This window comes from Hemibagrus wyckioides, linkage group LG01, assembly GCF_019097595.1.
Source record: "Hemibagrus wyckioides isolate EC202008001 linkage group LG01, SWU_Hwy_1.0, whole genome shotgun sequence".
Taxonomy (NCBI): Eukaryota; Metazoa; Chordata; class Actinopteri; order Siluriformes; family Bagridae; genus Hemibagrus; species Hemibagrus wyckioides.
The window spans coordinates 17,513,280-17,533,279 of NC_080710.1; the positions used below are offsets into that span (position 1 = coordinate 17,513,280).

The 20,000-nt window shown below is 36.8% G+C and overlaps 2 protein-coding genes across 3 annotated transcripts in view; one reads left to right on the forward strand and one right to left on the reverse strand.

The window, feature by feature from the left end:
- cblc (Cbl proto-oncogene C, E3 ubiquitin protein ligase) overlaps positions 1–4,375 on the reverse strand; it is a 10,981-nt gene extending 6,606 nt beyond the window's left edge. The window contains exon 1 of one of the 2 annotated variants that reach the window (XM_058385673.1): positions 3,057–4,375. In XM_058385673.1, the coding sequence (XP_058241656.1) occupies positions 3,057–3,427 (371 nt within the window). In that variant the 5' untranslated portion in view covers positions 3,428–4,375. The remainder of the gene's footprint in view (positions 1–3,056) is intronic. The other variant, XM_058385664.1, reaches the window with a different exon arrangement.
- A 5,754-nt stretch (positions 4,376–10,129) lies between these two features.
- The window catches only part of bcl3 (BCL3 transcription coactivator), an 18,843-nt gene continuing 8,972 nt past the window's right edge, over positions 10,130–20,000 (forward strand). Inside the window, exons 1-2 of the mRNA XM_058400306.1 lie at positions 10,130–11,029; positions 11,771–11,894. Of these exons, the coding sequence (XP_058256289.1) occupies positions 10,528–11,029; positions 11,771–11,894 (626 nt within the window). The 5' untranslated portion in view covers positions 10,130–10,527. The remainder of the gene's footprint in view (positions 11,030–11,770; positions 11,895–20,000) is intronic.

A 20,000-nucleotide genomic window follows, 5' to 3' on the forward strand; every position in this document is an offset into this window, starting at 1 on the left:
CCACTCAACCCTGTGCACTTTTCTGCAAACTCAAGAACAGTGCAGTTAAATTATGATCATAAATTAGGTCTGTGTGTGCATTCATTAAAACAACACCTTCAGCAAAAGAGCTTTAGAAATACATTTTATTTCACTACTGTCCTTTTGTCACCAAAATGAAATAATACTTTATCTAAATTTGCTTAACCTAATTACCTTTTCCATTCATTTAACAGAAGCCACTAAAATGTGATGCACATGGTTACATTAAATGGCCCTTTCATTCGTGGGTCTGTTAAGCTTCAGGTGATTTTTTTCAAGAGATCATTTTGTTGCCATAAAAAGGTTTTGAGATCTGAAACATGTCAGACGGTTAAGCAGCGCTGCTGATGCTCGAAGATTTTTTTTTTTCCACTCTGACAGGATGAGCACATGTTTACCACTTTCTCTGGGCTACTTTTTCAAAGGCTTAATTTTCCATTAGTCATTGTTATCAGTGTGCCTTTGTTAATCTTTGCTTTCCACTCCATCTCTTCACACAAGTTGAAATGTAGATAATACAGAAATATAGAAAGGTATTTGGGCTAAAAACACTGTAGTTATAGGTTTCATATATATATATATATATATATATATATATATATATATATATATATATATATATATATATATATATATATATATATATATTTAGTATATATTAAAAAAAAGATTTTTTGTAGATAAGATTTCTGTATGATTCTGCAAAGTATCGGGCATTGCTACAAAATAATCTATGATCAGCGTCTTTATTAAAAAGAAGGGCTTCTTTGACAGTTTTTGCTTTTTCTTATACGCAAAACTCTCTACTTAACTACTTTTTATTTACTTTCCTAACTTACTAGTTTATACTAAACAGCTTCATTTTGTGTATTAAATACTATATTTGTTTTCTCACCATTCGTTATCTGATTAGATATAATGGCTGTGGTGCCACAACCTGCCTTCAGTGCTTCTTTTGATAATGTAGATAGCTAGCTACTAATAGCCACTTACTTTATATAACATTAGATGTTCCAACACAGATAAAGTTCATGTCACAAAGCACGTCTCAGGACTGAAGTAATTTGCATTCATTTAGTATTTACAAAATGCCATAAATGTGGCATGTCTAAAAGCCCTGTGCCAATAATTAAAAGCCAAAAGATATTTTTCAGGCGGTTTGAATGGCAAAATTGGCATTCAAATAATGACACTAATAAATACATTATCAGATAAAACATAACAAGCCTAAAATCAAGCTAGATCATTATTCTTACTCAATTGACAAGTAATTATTTTGTTGCCCATTATTTTTTCTGACCATTGTACAGAACAGTGGGAGATTTTTTTGGTGAGGTGTAGTATGTGGAAATGACTATGAATTCTGTTTTTGTGGAATGCGGCTACACTGTTAATGTAAAGAAACATGTGGTGTCTCTTTAACATGGACGCCATTATACTTTATGAACAAACAAAGGTATTGTACGGGAACACTTCTGGTTCCCAAAGTATAAACAATGTACACTGACCTTCAAACGTACAACAGCCATCCTTAATTATATATCTAATGTGTTTTGTCATTCTCAGGTTACGAAGGGCACAAAAGGCATGCGCTGAATGGTATCAACCCAAAAACATTGATGGATACAGTTCAAACCTCCGTATAGCTAATGTTTCACTCCTAAACTCCAGATTATCTCAGAAAAAAGGGCACTAAACCATACTTTACCTTTCTTTACTTTGAGGTTTCCTCAAGCATACACCAAAATAACCTATTGGACAAACATGCCTATTGCACCTTTAGCACGGATCTTTTACCTAGCCACGTGTATGTAAGGTACGGTTAAAACTTTACCCTAAAAACATAATGGTCCATTTACTCACCTTTTAAAAGTTCTAACATAATTCATGATTCCGCATGAAAGATAGAGAAGATGTACCTTTGATAATACCACCCCAGTGACAAGGAAAGCTAGAGTGTTTAATGTGGATTTTTTCTCTTGCCTTGCCAGCACGCCTATACAGTATTACATGTATAAGTTTTTGCTGTTTAAATATAGCTGGTCAGTTACAGATTTTCTCTTCCTATTAATACGGTATATCTGGGATACTGTATGACTGGGAAAAATCGTTAATTTAATACAGACAGAATGATAAAAGCCTATAGCAAATAGGAACTTTTTTTTCCATGACGCTGACAAAGTGCAGATGATGGATGCATAAATTGCATTAAGAATCAAATCAAAGAAATTACACTAATAATATTATTTCTTTTTCTGTTTAATTCTTTAGATTTTATTTCTATCCCATTATTATAATGATATTATTACGTAATAACATTCCTGTTTAATTTTTGCATATGGCTTATCAAACAACATTAATAAGATATCTATTTCATTTTTATACATATAATTATTTAATAGACTTTTTTCACAATGGAATGGTAATTGTGCATTGCATATAGCAACATTTGCTGTATTAAGTTTGCAATTTGTGTCATTTTCTTAGAGTGCTCATAGAATATTTGAAATTTGTTTTTAACTGCAAATGGAAGTTTCCCTCTTAGCATAATAAAGGGCTTTGACTTGCAGTACTCATTCACACAGACCATTAGTATTCAGAACAGTTCAGCCACTTGGCCGCCTCTAAGTGCTGAAGACGAAAATATGCATATCTTTCATGTAGACAAGCGATAAATGAAAACTAAAATAGCAAGTATTTTAGTTCCTAAAATGAACAGAAACTAGACCATTACAGCCACTTTTTGAAGTAAACAGATAAATGTGGGGAAGTAATAATCAGTATGTTTGACTTCCACAGGATTCATCTACCTTTCGCTTGTAGTTTACGCATCTATCTGTAAAAATATGTTCCAGTGTTAGTCTTTAAAATGAAATGTGTTTAGAAATTATTTCAGCATTTACAATAATTTCTACTTTATATCATCATATTACTCTTATTACTATATTTGAATATACTTTTCTGAATCTGAAGGTATATTTACAAGTTTGTTTGTTTTTTTAATAAAATATATCTTTGCAATTTAAATAACTCACCTGTAGTTAGACTTTTCGTCATACATCTTATCTTTGCCCTCCTTGAACAGTAAGATGGCTCTGTCCGTCTTATCCAGCAAGTGTTGTACATGGATCCTCAGGTACTCCCCCTCATCCCCTCGTGGCACGGCTGAGACTGAGACTCTATAAGGAGCCCATATGTCCGTCATGATGTTTACAGTCTCCCTCACCAGCTCAGGAAGGTAAGGTGGGCTATTCTTTAGACATAGCCGTTGATCGGTGGACAGCCTGTGCAGTTTTTGTAGTCTTTTCATAACCTTGTCAAAGAGTTTATTGTCTGTACTTGTTAGCGCCTGAGACGATGACTCAGTCTCAAAGCTTCGGACAAATCCCATCAGACTTCCAGCCATCGTCAAAAGAAATGTGATGTGTTGTCTTTCTCTATGCAGTTGCTGGGAGAGTAGATTTGCTAATGAAGATGCACATGGGGCAAAAGCCAGCCCCCATCTGGTCAAGATTCAAAATGTGTCTAGAGCTGCAATGATGTCTGTGCATCCAGATATCAGTTACTTCCGTTACACAGTGGCTTTAACACTGTTGTTTGCCATTCAGTGCCCATTATATAAGTAATGATATTTAGACATCAGTTAGCCCACCACAAGTCTCTTGTTCTACCTTTTAGCCACTTCCTATTTAAGTCACCTTTTTTATGTTTCTATTCTGACAATACAAATGCAGTACCTTATACAATGCACAATAAGTGAATCATTGTCTTGCCTCACTAACATATTTTTTTCATTATACAATTTGCAGTACTTTTGATAATGTTGCATAATATAACTACATGCAGGTTATAACTTGACAAGTCTGTGCAAATGTCATTCTTGGGGTGGAGAAAAGCTGACAAGCATAGTAAGAACTGCTAAAAGATCCTTAAATGTTTTTAAAGTATTTTGCTCCCAAAAAGCATCCGAAAGTCTATATAGGTCTTTGTCATGCCCAGCTTCCTTATTCTTTTAACTACTATGTAGACAACGTACATAGACATATTAAGTGTTAATTGCTGTCTGTATTGTCCTTTACCCCCTTCGCTGTTACCCCCGTCTTTTACTCACAGTTGTGCTCTTTAGATTTGGCATCCATGTGTTGGTCCCATTTTCCATGTTCTGATTCTGTCTTAAATCACAAGTGGGCTGAAATAAAAGTTCCGTGTATGTCTGCACAGGAGCTCACTCACATGTAGACCTCTCACTCCCTCTATCTCTTTCACATACACACACACACACACACAAACATACACACTCACACACGCACACTGCGCACACTCTCTCTCTCTCACTCACTCACTGACTCTGCCTTTCCCCACACATACTTTGATCAGTTTCCGGGTAGGAAGCAGTCTGACAAACAGGTTGGTTAACTTAAAGCCTCAAGCGGGCAGATAGAGGGAGTGTAGTCTCATAATAGGAATATGTATCTAAAGGCAAAGACGTGTGTGTGTGTGTGTGTGTGTGTGTGAGAGAGAGAGAGAGAGAGAGAGTATTGTTCAGCCTTTAAAGACTTAGGTTAACCACATGCTGAGTATTTGGAACTGTCATGAAATATTCCTTTACTAAGTCATTGAAAGCTGTTTCTGCGGCTGTATGTGTTACAAAAGTTATAGATCTTTTAAAAAATAAAGTCAGTCTGAAATGGATATTTTTAAATCAATAATTACATATTGTATTTATTGTAATTACTTATAATAATTACTGTGCTTCAGTGGAAAAAAAGTACAAAAAAAATTCCTTGGACCTAAAGAACCCCAGATTTGCTTCCCCAATTTCAATCAATAATTTCTCCTTAGCTTCTTTTTAAAATCTGTATCAATCATATATCATATATCAATCATATATCAATCAATCATATATTGAAAAAAGTGTCATGATGTACCATTCATTTGAATAGTAGCGACCTCCCCCACTCAGAGGACAGTGTGTGAGTGATGGAAACACTGGAAGTTCAAACAAAAGATGGACCAAGGAAAGAAATTAATTGTCCCCTCAAACCTCTGCAAAAAACTTCAGAAACTGAAGCTGCATTCCTGTCATTAGATCCTGGACTCTGACACCTACAAGTAGTCAAGATATGAAAACACCCCTCCTTCATTCTCACCCTCAGCAATGAAGCCCCCCAGAGCTGCATCCTCAGCCCCCTACTGTACTCCATCTTCACCACTCATTTCATGGCTAAACACAGCTGTAACAACTTTGCCAAAAACACTGTGGTGATACCCACACTACATAGGCATCATGTTTGCTTTGACCGAGCCTGACAAAACCAAAAAACGAAGTTAAATCATTTGGTTGTTGTCACCCCCTAGAGGACATTATTTAATCTGTACACGATGTCAAGGTGAGATGTACAGTAGGTACAGTGTAAAGACAAACAACATAGTTTAAGAAGCAGACAGATGTTTATTGCCATGGACCTAGCTAGTTAGATATGTCAAACTTTTAGGCAACTGATTTTTCTTACTCATTCTGTGAAAAGATTATCTTTTATGTTTTCGAAACAACCTGCAACAAGACTTGTTAACATATTTTTTAATACATTTTGAAATCTGAATTTTTACTTCACTTAAAATCTATATTTTAAGCCTGACTCACACAACTACATGCTATTGAATGATTTATTAACAGATGATTTGGATGTGAGTACATCACCCCACACTTCTGGGGAAACACCTTCGGTTAAATTAGATGTGATTCAACATATTGTGGTTGAGACAATCTTACTTTAAAATTATTTTACTGTTTGTCTCCTTTCTCTTCACATGTAAAATAGGTGCAGTGTGTCAATTCAATATTCAATTTAAAGCATGGCAGTACACTGAATAATGGTGACAATCTGGATGGGAAAGCAGTCTATCGCATCATGCACACTCACTCATTCACACCTAGGGGTAATATAGCCAACCACCTACTTACATGTTTTCGGGTAGTAGAAGGAACCCAGAAATTTTGGAGGGCATTGAGAGAGCATAAGAAACCCTACATAGACAGTAAACTAGGTTCAGTATAAAACTGGTTACTTGGGAGCTATGAGGTGCCAGTGATGTCCCCTGAGCCATGATGCTCCCCAGTGTACAGTTTTAAAAAACATAATGCAGGGATAAAAAAGGATAATAATTTAAAAGGAAGTTACATATGTAACTGTAGTACTCTGAAACTTGGATATCCATCAGGAGCAGTAAGAATCATATGGACATCTTACATACATATGTACACAGATGCCAAGAGCACACAATATGACAAATGAACCAGTATTAATAATAAACACTGCTGTCATGCAGGTACCTCTTTACTGATGAGTTCATATCAGATCAGTGTGTGTTCCAGGGTTCCTAGAACCACAGTTACATGTGTAATTAGGATTCAATTTCACGTCATGTTGTAAGCCCCATTGTCGTGTGGATCTGACACATCATAGGACTAATTGAAAATGTACTGATTGCTATACTCACACCACTGGGAATGGTTCTGTTAACCTTGTTGACACTGGAAGAAGTGCAGAGTGATGCCAATATCTCTGCAGCACAAACGTCCTCGAGTGGCATGTTATTACACTAATGTCCACAAGGCAGAGACCATTCTCAGTGCATTGTCTGTAATCACTGAGCAAGGTATCCACTGCCTATAGGCCATGTTTATAAAGTTCAACATATTTATACCATGATTATATTTGAATTGTTTTGTCACTGGAACACAGACATTCTTAAGTCATTCTTAAGATGATTCCTAGGTTCAAAATAAAGCTACACTATATTGGCAGGTTTTGGGACACCCCTACAAATCATTGAATTCAGGTGTTGTTTTTCAGGGGTTGGGCTCAGCCCCTTAGTTCCAGTGAACAGAACTCTTAATGCTTCAGCATACCAAGACATTTTGGACAATTTCATGTTCCCAACTTTATGGGAACAGTCTGGGGATGACCCCTTCCTGTTCCAACATGACTGCACACCAGTGCACAAAGCAAGGTCCATAAAGACATGGATGAGTGAGTTTGGTGTGAAGGAACTTGACTGACCTGCACAGAGTCCTGACCTCAACCCGATAGAACACATTTGGGATGAATTAGAGCAGAAACTGCAAGCCAGGCCTTCTCGTCCAACATCAGTGCCTGACCTCACAAATGCGCTTCTAAAGGAATGGTTAAAATTTCCCTTTAACACACTCCTAAACCTTGTGGAAAGTCTTCCAAGAAGAGTTGAAGCTGTTATTGCTGCAAAGGGCTGGTCAACTCCATATTACATTCATGTGCATGTGAAGGCAGATGTCCCAAAACCTTTGGCAATATAGTGTATGTTTGACTGTCATGGCTACCCCGGACTGCTCCACACCAGACCACAAGAGGGCAACAATATACACCTTTTTGAACTTCTATGTTTTTTGTGTTTTCCATTTCCCCCGCATGATCATGCTTATCTGTTGTGTATTTGCTCATTAGTCACCTGATTTATCTTCTCTCAGTCATTTTTTGTTTTGTTTTGTTTTGTTTTGTAACCGTTTATTAACACGTTTACTAAACCATAATTGTGCTTTATAGCCCTATCTAGTGTTTGTGTTTGCAACGTTGTGTTTATGTGCCACGTTTTGTGTTTCTTCTGTGACTCTGAGCAGAATCAGATACATTAAAAAAGGAAAATCATTTCTTACTTGTATGTGAACATCTGAGTTGCTACAGTTATGAAAGAAACTTTAAGTGACTGATGTTTCAACCACCAGAGCAGTTATTTATATTTAAATTCAACAGGCCCTTAACTTGATAGTTTTACTCTACTTAGTATCTGGCCATATAACCTTTTCTGTTTCAGATCCATCAGCAAGAGGAAGCAAGAAAGCAGGCAAACTGACTGAATACAGTTGATTTAGTCAACATTCACTTAGTTAGCATTCATTTTTTTACATGTGTTTTGGATATGTTTCTCCTCTTTTTCACTACTGATTAGTTAACTAATTTTGTGAAAGTACCTAACAGTTTCCATTCCTGCCAAACCACAAGGGGGCCACATGCGACTGCCTGATGCACAAACCTTTGAGACAATGATAAGTCAAGTATTGAATTATATAATATAATATAATATAATATAATATAATATAATATAATATAATATAATATAATATAATATAATATAATATAATATAATATAATATAATATAATATAATATAATATAATATAATATAATATAATATAATATAATATATTTTTTCATTGTAAAACTGATTGCTTATAGAAAGCTGAGAAAGGGACTTCTTCAGATCATCGGATTAATCAAAGCCATTAGAGGGCACAATCTTGTAAACCCGTGAGTATAACTGGCTACCTGGTGTGTCTTTTTACATGCATGCCCCTAGTATTACTAGTATTTTTGTATTTTCTACCGTCCCTTTTCAGTATATCAAGTTGTTTTTTTAAGTATAATTTAAGACAAACCAATTTGTCACCAATCTGCATCAGCAGCTTAGTTAGAAACATATCAGCTATCACAGAGCCAGCAAATGTGTGTAAAACTCAACACATTTCAAGTCGACTTTGACCTTGCAGCATGATTTCTTGATTGAATATACACTAGCTTACACTATCTTAAACAATGTTTTGTTTGGCCTCTTTATTGTCATGTTTGTTTGGCCTCTTTATTGTCATGTTTTCTTTTGTTTAATTAATATTGTATACATAACTTGACATTTAAAGTGTAAAATTTGTCCTTTGGGTATGTGCTTCTATTATGACAAAGCCGCAACTTTAGTATACAAAACATTTAAATATAAGGACACCAACATGTTACAAACATCTTTTTTATTTGATATATTTTTGCACATTGTATGTGTATTGTTATGAATTGAATTCGGCTATTGCTAGCCTTTGCCTTTGCCTCCTTTTTTTTTTTAACTTCTCCTGTCCTTTAGGAAACTACCTACTTCTCTCAAATTATTCTTGCCAGTGTCTGAGAAGCTTTTCACTTCTGTTTGCAGCCTGGATTCCCATGAGTATGGGTTTCTCAGTGGTATGCTATCAGATAGATAGATAGATAGATAGATAGATAGATAGATACTTTATTCATCCCAAAGGGAAATTCACAATTCATGGCACAGAGATGATATTACAGGTCAGAAACTGCCAAGTTACACCTCTATGGTGTTTTAGGGACTTTAGGGCTCATTAAACCTTTCCGTTTGACAGTCTACTCGCCCATAGGGTTCAGGAAAGTCCCAAATGGGCCCAGGTAAATGCAATCTCACAGCTAGTGATGACTTTGAGAGGGAATGTGTTGGGGTGATAAAGCCCAGAGTGGTCCGTTGGCATGGACAAACCATTTTCATAGTGAATGATCACTTCTGGTTACATCTCTAGGCAAAAACATGAAAGTGACAAAAACAGCCTTCTTAGAAAGACAGAAACACTGCCAGATGTGAGGATGAATTCGCGTCATTCGTCATTTTTAAGCATTAATGACAACATGACATTCTGCAAGAACTGAATTGTCCTTTTTACCCCAATAATAGATAATACTATGACCAGCTGAGGACCATACAGGAAGAAGTTTTGAACAGGTTTCCCGATAAGAGGCGGAAGAGGGAGATCCCCATGGGCTGCCCACTTCCTCCTACGACAAAGTGCAAATGGTGAATCCATGCGACAAAGAACTAAACTGCAGTCCTGTCTGAATATATCGATTCAGTCATGCGTTACTTTTCAAAGTTACTGAGAAAAAGACTTTACATAAACGCTACCATCAGTTAAAATACACAGCACAAGCTCATTGTTTCACCGGCACTAACGTCAAAAAAGCGGCTCGTTTCAGACTCAGCAGAATAGACTCAAAATTCTCTATTTACTCTGTAAAAGACAATTAGCCTAAATCACCGTGTATATGACCATATTGTATTTCTGTGCCTTGACATGTCTAGAAAGGATACGTGTCCTGTCCTAGTGTATCTTACAGCTAATAAAATGCTGTGGTTTCGCTTTGGAAGGGAAAAGCCCCATTCTACACGCGCGTGTCAGAGTGTGTGTGTGTGTATGAGAGAGAGAGAGAGAGAGAGAGAGAGAGAGAGAAACTGCATATCATCAGATTAATTCAATCCGCGACAGAGCGCAGTGTTTTCAACCCTAGAGGATAGCAGAATACTTGGTGCGCGTTATTACGCACAGTTACCATTTTATAGTAATCCAATTACAGAGTGTATTTAATGAGAATGAAGCAATGTTTTAGCAACAGTAGTTTCATGAGTCGCTCGTTTTTGTAATATTATGCATTGCATTTTTTTTAAACAAGCTACTGTAAGCTTGTCTGTTGTCATTAGTGCCTGTCTTTAAGTTAGCAGTCTGAATCTACGGATCGAATGGATTTGATCGGCGGGTTTTTTTTTTAGGAGTTTTGCTTCATGCATCTGTACTATGATTTAAGATGTCACCGGGCTGAATAAAAAAGCACAGATCGTCTTTAAGGGAACTCATTTACTATACATGACCATGACAATGAGCGGTGTACACAATGAAGCATCTGCCCCGCTCGACCTGAGGACCACAACAAGAGACATCACAGATCGGACTACAAGACAAACCAAAACACAAGATGTAGTAGATCGGACAGCAAAGATCGAGGAGGTGGAGTGCACTTCCAGAGGATCTTCTTCCCTTTCCCCTGCGATAAAACTGGACAGCAAAGAATGCAAGGATAATAATGACCAAGTTATTGTGCCATCTACGGTAAAGAGTGAGAGGTTGACTGATAGTGGTGGCAAGTCGCCGGAGACCTCCTCTACCTCAAAACTTCCGATAAGAAAACGTCCTGTCCGTCCGGACCACAAACCTCTGGAACAGACAGAAAGCATTGTGGGAGAGCCACCGGCCAAGGTTTTAAAGACAAACTCAAGTCCTAGTCCTGCCAAAGTGCCCAAGTGCAGTAGTGTCCGCAATGGACTGAACGCGGAGGCGAATATACAGCTGGCGCCGGCAACTGCGTCATGTGAGTCAACTTTTTGTAGGATCTTTATTTATTTGCTGCATTTGTTGATAGCATTTGTTGATAGAATAACTATCTTAAAAGCCAGACACGACGTTGTCTATTAGCATTCTGGACGCAAATGATGTTTATTCCCCATCCTTTACATCGGCATGCTGGAAAAGTATTATAGCCTATCATGCAGTATACAATATATATAATAAGTTTCAACATACTTACATACATAGGAAAAACATACTGTGATGTACTTTAGTTTTTTTTTTGTAGCACGTGTGTTTGTCAGTATAATGTAGGTTTAAGTTAGAGAAAGAGATAGATAGAGAGTGTTACGCAAAAAGAAGATTGCGCAGTCATGGTCAGTCCGACAAGTATATGTTGTCATTGTGAAACTTTTCTGTAAACCAGCAGGACGTTTTCAGAACATGTCAGTGGGTCAGCAGCTGATTGTGAGTGAGATCCTAACTGCTTCTGAGGAAAACAACCCTGTCAGCGTTTCAGATTAGTTTACACAGTGCTGCTTAGTTTCAGACTGCTATCCAGAACATACTTGTTATATTCTGTCCCACTGCAGTGACTGAGCAGGGGTTCAAATCGAAAGGTGTTTTTATGAATGTTGTTGAAGGAAGCTATAAAAAGTTTCTCTATAGAAATTTAAATTAGATGATGGCATATTGCGTAACATATATGCAGTCATTCTGGCAGAGTTTGGATTTTAATGTTTCTTTTGCTTATTCATCATTTTAGTCTATACAGTCTGTCCATCTCACCTGATTACGAGCATACTTTCTCCGCTTCACCCACCTGAGGATACTGATCGCATGAGCCATGAGGTAGATTTGGCGACACGCCAGGATGAAGATGGGGACACGTAAGTGTTTTATTCTTCTAGACTACACCTTTTAATATTTTTGCCTTCAGGGATAAATTTTGTAAATCATAATTATAAATTTATATATAATGTTCAGCGATAAACTATAATAGAATATTTTGTGAACTTGAGGAGATGTCACGTAGCTGTTAACCTGGCATGTTCTTTTACAAAAAAGATATATATATATATATATATATATATATATATATATATATATATAAATAGCTAGCTTGAATTTGGTCAACTGCTTTTGTCTACCATATGACAGCTACCAAATATGGAGGGTAAAGTTTTTGGATACATCCTCTGAAACAGGTGAAACCAGCTGCAGCATCTTTTTTGAAGTGCTGTGAAGGGTAATGTAACAAACTCAGAGGAAAACACTCAGAGGTATCTGTCCTCTTCCACATACAGGACTTACAGACACCCTTGACTGGTTAGTGTTGCTCTGATTGACGGTGGCAAGAGTATACCAACACACACACTTAGTGGACGCTACCAAGTTCGCTTCTTAGACTCCTAGCCACAGATGGCACTGGTATTGTCATGATTAATGTAGTGGAACATTGATAAAACAAATCATCACTGTAATTACTTTCATTAGGGCAGATATAAAGTCATTCCCTCATATAAAGTCAGACAACTCAGTCTGTCTTGTTTTGAAGAAACCAGAAAGTGCAAAGTCCTCTGTTCTCAAACTTGTTCATGGTGTAAACAGACTGGCTGTTAAAAAAACTTTAGAAACCAACTGTACTTGCAACACATTTTTTTAAGCCATGTTATAGAAAACTAATCAACGCTATCTAACCAATCAGATTTGAGAAATTCCCCACCAATGTGTCTTCTGAATAAACGTTTTTGCTGCTAAGTCCTATTGGTTGCAGGCAAGTGTCTGTAGACAAATACTGAAGGCAAATAGGAAGGCATTGGACGTTAATTCTGTGAAATTGCATAACTGTGCGTGGAACATCATACAATTCCACTGAAAATTCTTTAAAATGTTTCAGCTCTACAAGTTCAATCATGAGTCGAGAGTTTAGTTTAATGTTAAGTTTTTGTAGGCTTGTCTCACTGAACCTATAGCTTTAAAGAAATTATAGTATTATCTGCAGATTCTAAGACAAAGGATCATTTTTTTTGGAATTGGGTTCACTTTTTGTTGTGGTTTTGAAATGGTATCAGTGTCTCTCTGCCCACCACATTCTTCAGTCAATTTATTTCCTGTAGGGAGGATACTGTGTAACCCCTTTCTCCTGTGATTCATTAAATACACCCTTTTTGGCATTGACTTAGTTGAACAAAATGGGTGGAAAAGGTTAAAAGATTAGAGGCATTTACATTAGACTCAGTGGTGCTGTAGTACTGTAGATAAACAATGTCCTATATTTAACTTGGTCTCTTTTTTGTGTGAGGTGTAGAGTAGGCTGTATGAGGTTTAAAGTAAAAGGTGACTATATGTAACTAGGATGAGAAAGTTTTCATTTAGCCTACAAAACACTGTAAGTCTGTAAGTCCCTCTGTACAATGGCATCTGCTGCCAAATGCTGAAAGCATAGACAGCTGAGGAAGGCCATGCTACAGATGAATACATCAATGCTCTGTCATGCATGGACAAACACACCCTTACTGTAAGATCTAAACAACCACCCACAAGGTCCCAGCTATGAAAATGTCACTCTCAACTCATGTGAGTGAAACTTGGCTTTCCAAAAATGACACCTGCTTAATTGGCACATAAGTTTAGTCAACATGTGTCAAAAACAAATTAACCTGAATGAGTGTACCAGACCCAGAGATGAGTGAGAAAGGCAGAGTTTTGACTATAGAAAGTGGTTGAGTGCTTAGATTTCAAGTTCAGTAGTTGTATTGTTTTTGTAGCACAACATTTATTTTGATCTGTTTTTGCTGTTTTCACTGTTAAGCTTACCGTACCATCAAATGCTAATGAATTAAGCTGGTAAATTGTGGTTTCTGGTATAACACAATTTCCTGGCTTGTATCATCTTGTTACATCAGTAGCTGTTGAGCACACAGATCAACATGAAGCACAGAGACACACACACTCACATACACACACATGCTTACATACACACACTCATACACATGCACACACACTCCCCTTCTCTGTAATCTGCTGCTTTAAGCTTCTTACGTCAATGGGTGTTTCATCCTCTCACCTTGTTTTTTTTCTCAGCGCTTTATAGACCCTCATTTTCGGGAAAGCCAGTGTAAGCGCGAGTCTGCGGTTTACTCAGGTGTCTTTCTCTCTTGCGCTCTCTCTCTCTCTCTCTCTCTCTCTCTCTCTTCTCTTTTTTTTTAAAATCCTTTTTAAATGAATGGGCTCAAAAACCCAAACATCCGCTCCCCACTTCCGCTTTCACTCCTTTCTGCCCCATATCTCTGTTGCACTATGTATCTGACGCTCTTTCTTTCTCTCTCTCTCTCTCTCTCTCTCTCTCTCTCTCTCTCTCTCTTTCTTTCTCTCCTTTTAAAAATTTTTTGTCCCTTTATAAATCTTGTATGCACATTAATAACAACACTAATACTACTATAACTAACAATAATAATAATATTAATAATAATATTTTTCAGATGTATGCAGAATGTGATGAGAAGTAGTGTTTTGCAGAACATTCCTCCTCTCCACCAAACACTTAATAACAGAACAGTGTATGGATACAAGTCATTTTCTATGTAATGATATTAGAATTATCTTGACTCTCTTTCATTACATTGCTTCCTCTGTCCTCTTTTATCTACCCACCTCTCCTCCCCCACACATGGACAAGTATAAGTTTGTATGGGATGCTGTAGGAACCTGAGATGTATTCTTGACCAGATGTTATGGCTTTAGTGATTCTAGGAAAGAGGATTTTAGCTTAATCTTCAGGTGGTGACTAAGAATGATGACATGATTAACTAGATATAAAAAAAAAAAAAAAATGCCACCACTGCCCACTGCCATTGTATCTTGGAATAGGATATTTCAACCAAACGGTGCACTGTTGAAGTTGTACTTGATCAAAACACATATCAGCTCATCAGGCGTGTTAGACATCAGTAAGGATACTTGTATACTCAGCCCTGTGCTGAATATATATATAATTGAGGAAATAATATCAAGGACATCACACTAAAGCATTTAAAGCAGAAATGCTACCCACACACCTGACAAGCATAAATGGCAAACAGGAAGCAGAAAAGAATTTATTTGGAAGATTTTTTTAAGTAATGTTTCAGCAAAAACTAAAATGAATAAAAAAAACAAAACCTAAGGTGATGAAGGAAGAGGGTGAAACTAAAATGCTGAAACCAGCCTACCCAACAATGACTACACATAGTGTTGTGCAGTTGGTTTTTCTTTATTCAGCACCTTTAGCAGGTAGGCTATCATTAATGGGTTTGTGGCAATTTCAGTTCCTAACTGTTGTTACTGTTAACCTTTACAATAGAACTAAATCATTGAAATTTAGTGAAAAAAATGTTTCACTTGGCAACATTGTACTGTTTTGAGCCTTTCAATACTGGATATAATTCATTAAATGGTTATCGTGGCTATACAATCTGATATGGAATGATGTGGCTGATATGGTTACATGCACACAAGCCATTGTGCCCTTATACTGTGCTGTAGCCCTACAAAGTATACAATAAACAATCAGGGTGGTAAAACAGAGGAAATCCAGTTCTAAAGGCCACAATATAGAACAAAGCACAGTGTATTCAGATTGTTGTCATGCAATTCTTTTGATGTAATTTAAGACATACAATACTTCAGGTATACATTGGGTTATACCTTCTTTTTTTGTGTACTATGGCTACACTAAGCACACCTACCACAGAAAGCATTCAAGTAAGCCAAATGAAGCAACTTCATTTACATGCAGCAGGTTGCAGCATTCATTGGATGAGCATTAATGTTTGAAGTTGCTGATGTATGTTAGTTGTGCATAGGTCAGGTAAGTTCTGGCTCAATAAAAGGGAATTTTACAGTCAGATCATAGCCAGACATCTCATTTAAAATGTATGCTTCAAGAGAAGTTTTTTGTTTGCTTCCTGTTTTGCATTTTTCTTATATCATCTTAGGCCAAAACATCTTCACTTCTATGCATGCTGGGAGTGACCTTTGCGTTACTGTAACTGAAAGTTTACCTGTCTTGAAGCTGATACTGATACCAAATAATGTATGATAGAGATGTGCAAAGAAAGTCTAATGTATGTTTGGTATTTTGATTAATGTCACCTAGCCATTATGGCTGCAAGCTGCAAAAAATATATAAATATATAAAATAAACTAAGATTCTTCTTTGGACATTGTGTTCTTCCCAGTCTGCACAGTTTCTGAAACTCTTGTCAGCTGTCTGGCTGGTTTCTGGTAAACAGTTCCACACACTGCTTGGCTCAGACTTTTTGTGCCATATTCAGCTTCCCTTCTGTCTTTGTTTACTGCCACAGCGGGACATGCCACAAGGGATGTGAGGTTTGTGCGTCCCTGGCCTGTACAGGATGCCACACATACGTAGCACTGGCTTTATCTGGGCTGCGGTCTAACTAACTCTCACTCACTTCCAGGAATCTAGTTTCATCTGCAGAGAACAGAGAGAGAGCATGAGATTGTGAGAATGGGTGGATCAGCAATGAAGAGTAAAAGCAAAACAGTTCTGTTAAGTATAGCCAATCTATAGAACAACAGGTTGCTGTGACTATTACCAGAATTCTTCAGAACCTGTTTAAAAAGACATGAAAAATAGGGGGATAATGTCTTGGTATGTAGTATCAATGGTCAAAGGTCAAAGTTTGTTTGATACTGTTTTAGGTCTGTGAACCTGGTATATTATGTGTTGCTATATCAACTATATTATATTTTTAGATATTAATGTAGAATAATACACATATTTATGTGGTTCCAATGTTTTTTATGCATTTTAAAGCATTTTAATTCCTAAGGTTTTAAAATAATTCTATGTACTCCATGTGAACTGTAGTACACAACAGATTTGGAGTTTGCAAACAATGAACAGCAGGAACACAATGATGTGTGCACAACGAAGATCTCAGTGTTAGTAGTTTTGCTCAATCTACTGAGGCTGTATTACTAATGCTCAGTCATAGCTCAGAGGTCACTGGACTACTGATTGTGAAGGTTGTGAGTTCAGTTCCCAAAACTGCCAAGCTGCCACTACTGGGCCCTTGTGCAAGGCCCAGTAATGAATGTTCCACTAGATAGCATCTGCCTCAGAAATGTAAATCTATGTTTCCAGTATTTACTATAGATCAGCTTGTAGTTTTTCATCAGGAGAAGAAACACATTCTGGTCAAGAAGGGCAACAGATGTTGGATCAGTCACTACATATGCAACCAGAAGATTTTTATAAGGTGCGTCTCAATCGGCCCCTTAGATCCCTAGGTCGTAAATCAGCATGTCATGTTGCAAAGGTTTGAGCACTGGTAAGAACCCTGGCTCACTAAACATTGGGACACTAGTGACTCGGTTTCTAGCGACATGACTCTGTAGCTAGTGGATGTTTTAAAATAATTAAATGTTTAAAAGTTGATATACAGAACATCAAACAAAGTTACAAATCACTTACACAAGTAATCATTTGAGAGCTACAACAACAAGCTACTCACATTTGTAAAGAAAGATGGCTGAGAGTTTGTCTGCCATTTTTGAGCTAAGCGTCTTCAGAAAATATGACCTCATTTTCAGAAAGCATCGATGCTCCCTGGTTTTTGCAGTATGGGATTTTTTAGAAAGTAAACATTCCAGTGCACTGAAAGGATTTTATGATTGAAGCCTTAAAATGGCTGACTGATCAGAGCCTGGATTGCTGAATTAGTTAGAGGAACATGGCTGCTTGTTAAATGCTGGAACACTTGCACTTAATGAAATGGAGATTATGTAGAAACATGTTACATGTTGCTGGTTGGATCTACTGAAATAAACTATTTTCACTTGACTCGCTCTCATTCTTATATCATCACTAGAAATCAAATGCCAGTAGCAGCTTAACATGATACACAAAAATGATAAATGAGATCATATATGAAATAGGAAGATTTCCATGGGTCAGAGGTTAATTGGCCATTTGGCCATTTGACACAGTTTTAGGCAGGGCCATAAAATGGAAAAAATATCATATTGAAAGCAATTGCAATTGTAACTGAAATACTGTATATTAAATCAAGGAATATAGTCTTGACAGTATTAGGCAGATTTTTGCATAACACCTCTGCCACAATATGTCAGGCCACCCACAGAACCTACAAAGCTCTGAGATAGGAATGTAAGATTTGTAAAGTGCCTTATTGCATATTTCAAGCTTCTGGTATGTCAGTTTTGCAAATACCTATATTGTGTTAGAGATGAACAAATGATTCATTCTGCATCATTAGCAATAACTACATGCGTTAATTAATACAATGAAAATAAATTGAATTATGTCTCTAACATAAGCAGACCTGTGATAGGACATGCTCTAGCAATGCGTCAAGTATGGTGAGGTCACTTATGGGAAAGATAATAAGTCAAGAGAAAGCCAACGCCTTTTTTGGCCTCTTCTGCTTTTCAGATTAACAACCAGGGAACAGAGAATGTGTGACATAGCAGTTTGTTACAGGCTACATCTGTAGGTCTGAGTCATGGCTAGCTAAAACAGTCATTCAGTCCAGCTTCCTCTTTCAGTTTGATCCTTGCTGTAGCCTTTGGATTTTATAGTTGCTACTTTGGCATAATAAATGGAAGAAAAATATATTTCAGCAACGTAGATGGTATGGATATGTGTACATCCTCTGAAATGATTGCATCATACAGACATGTCACACTGTAGTATGACCATTGATAATAACATATTGCAGAGTTTTACCAAGAAACTGGAAGATTTGTGTTATTCCCTTTACTTTATGTGGAATGGCCAACATGAAGCAATCATGGCACTACGCTCTCCATGTTCAGGAATGCAATTCAGCTCTTCTTATCTCTCTGTGGATGTGTGCTCATTCAGTTTTCTAACCTTGTACAAATATGAAACAAAAAAGTAATAACCAGATATTGTCAAATCTGCCCTGATATGATGCTTTCTCTAAGAACTCTGTAGGGGAAGTTTGCATATTTTTATGCTTCAAAACTCAAGTACTACTTTATGGCCTTGTAAAATACGGAGACATTTGCAACAGTGATGGAAAAGTTTAAAGTGGAAAATGGCATTTTATTTCCTTATTTAATATGTAAACTTACCCTAAGGATGTGTGTTCCTGATGTGTGTTAAAAAAAAATCCTGAACCTTTTTCTATTTCCTGGTGTGGCACTGTAAGCCATTTTACTGTGGAACCCCCTTTTTATACATTGTACTCAGGTTAATTTCATACCCCAACTTTCTGCATGAAAACTATTCCTTTTTTCAAAGCAATAATACTAAATTGACAAAGACAGGTGTTAACTTTCTATTTCAGGTGTTCTGTGAGTGTTATTCAAATGGCGAAAGTTGACTGTCACTGAAAGCTCATGTATATTAACTGTAACACTATAACAATTATTATTCAAATTAGACAGAACAGTGCCATTGTCCCAGATGTCAGGAAATGACCTCAAACCAAAGTAGCTTACTGGAAGCCTCTTCAGAAAAAAAGCACACAGACCAAAAAAGTGTGCATCCTTCCATCATTTTCACACAGAAGTACCTCTTGATGCTTTGCACATAGAGAGTTGGAGGTTTTTTTTGTGAGATGATGGGAGATAAGGATTTCCCTGCATTTACTTGGTTGCATATGTGGACTCATGACTCATGATAGGTTCATGTTCTTCACAAACCATGAGTCACAGATTCAGGTGATTGATCACTATAGTAATCAGTCCATCATTCTCCCAGCTGTCAAACATCCATACAAAAATCCACTATTAAAAGTAACGTGTTTTGGCTGGGGATTTCCGCTTCTGTGTGTTGTTGTTTTTTTCTTATTTTTTATATATTGCTGTGGCCCACACATCCACACCAGGATAAAAATATCTGAATTTTTTTTTGTTCTTTTAACAGTATTTATTTAAAAAGGAATTTATTATACTTTTAAGGTCAATGTTAGGGTTAGATTTATGTGTAGGTATAT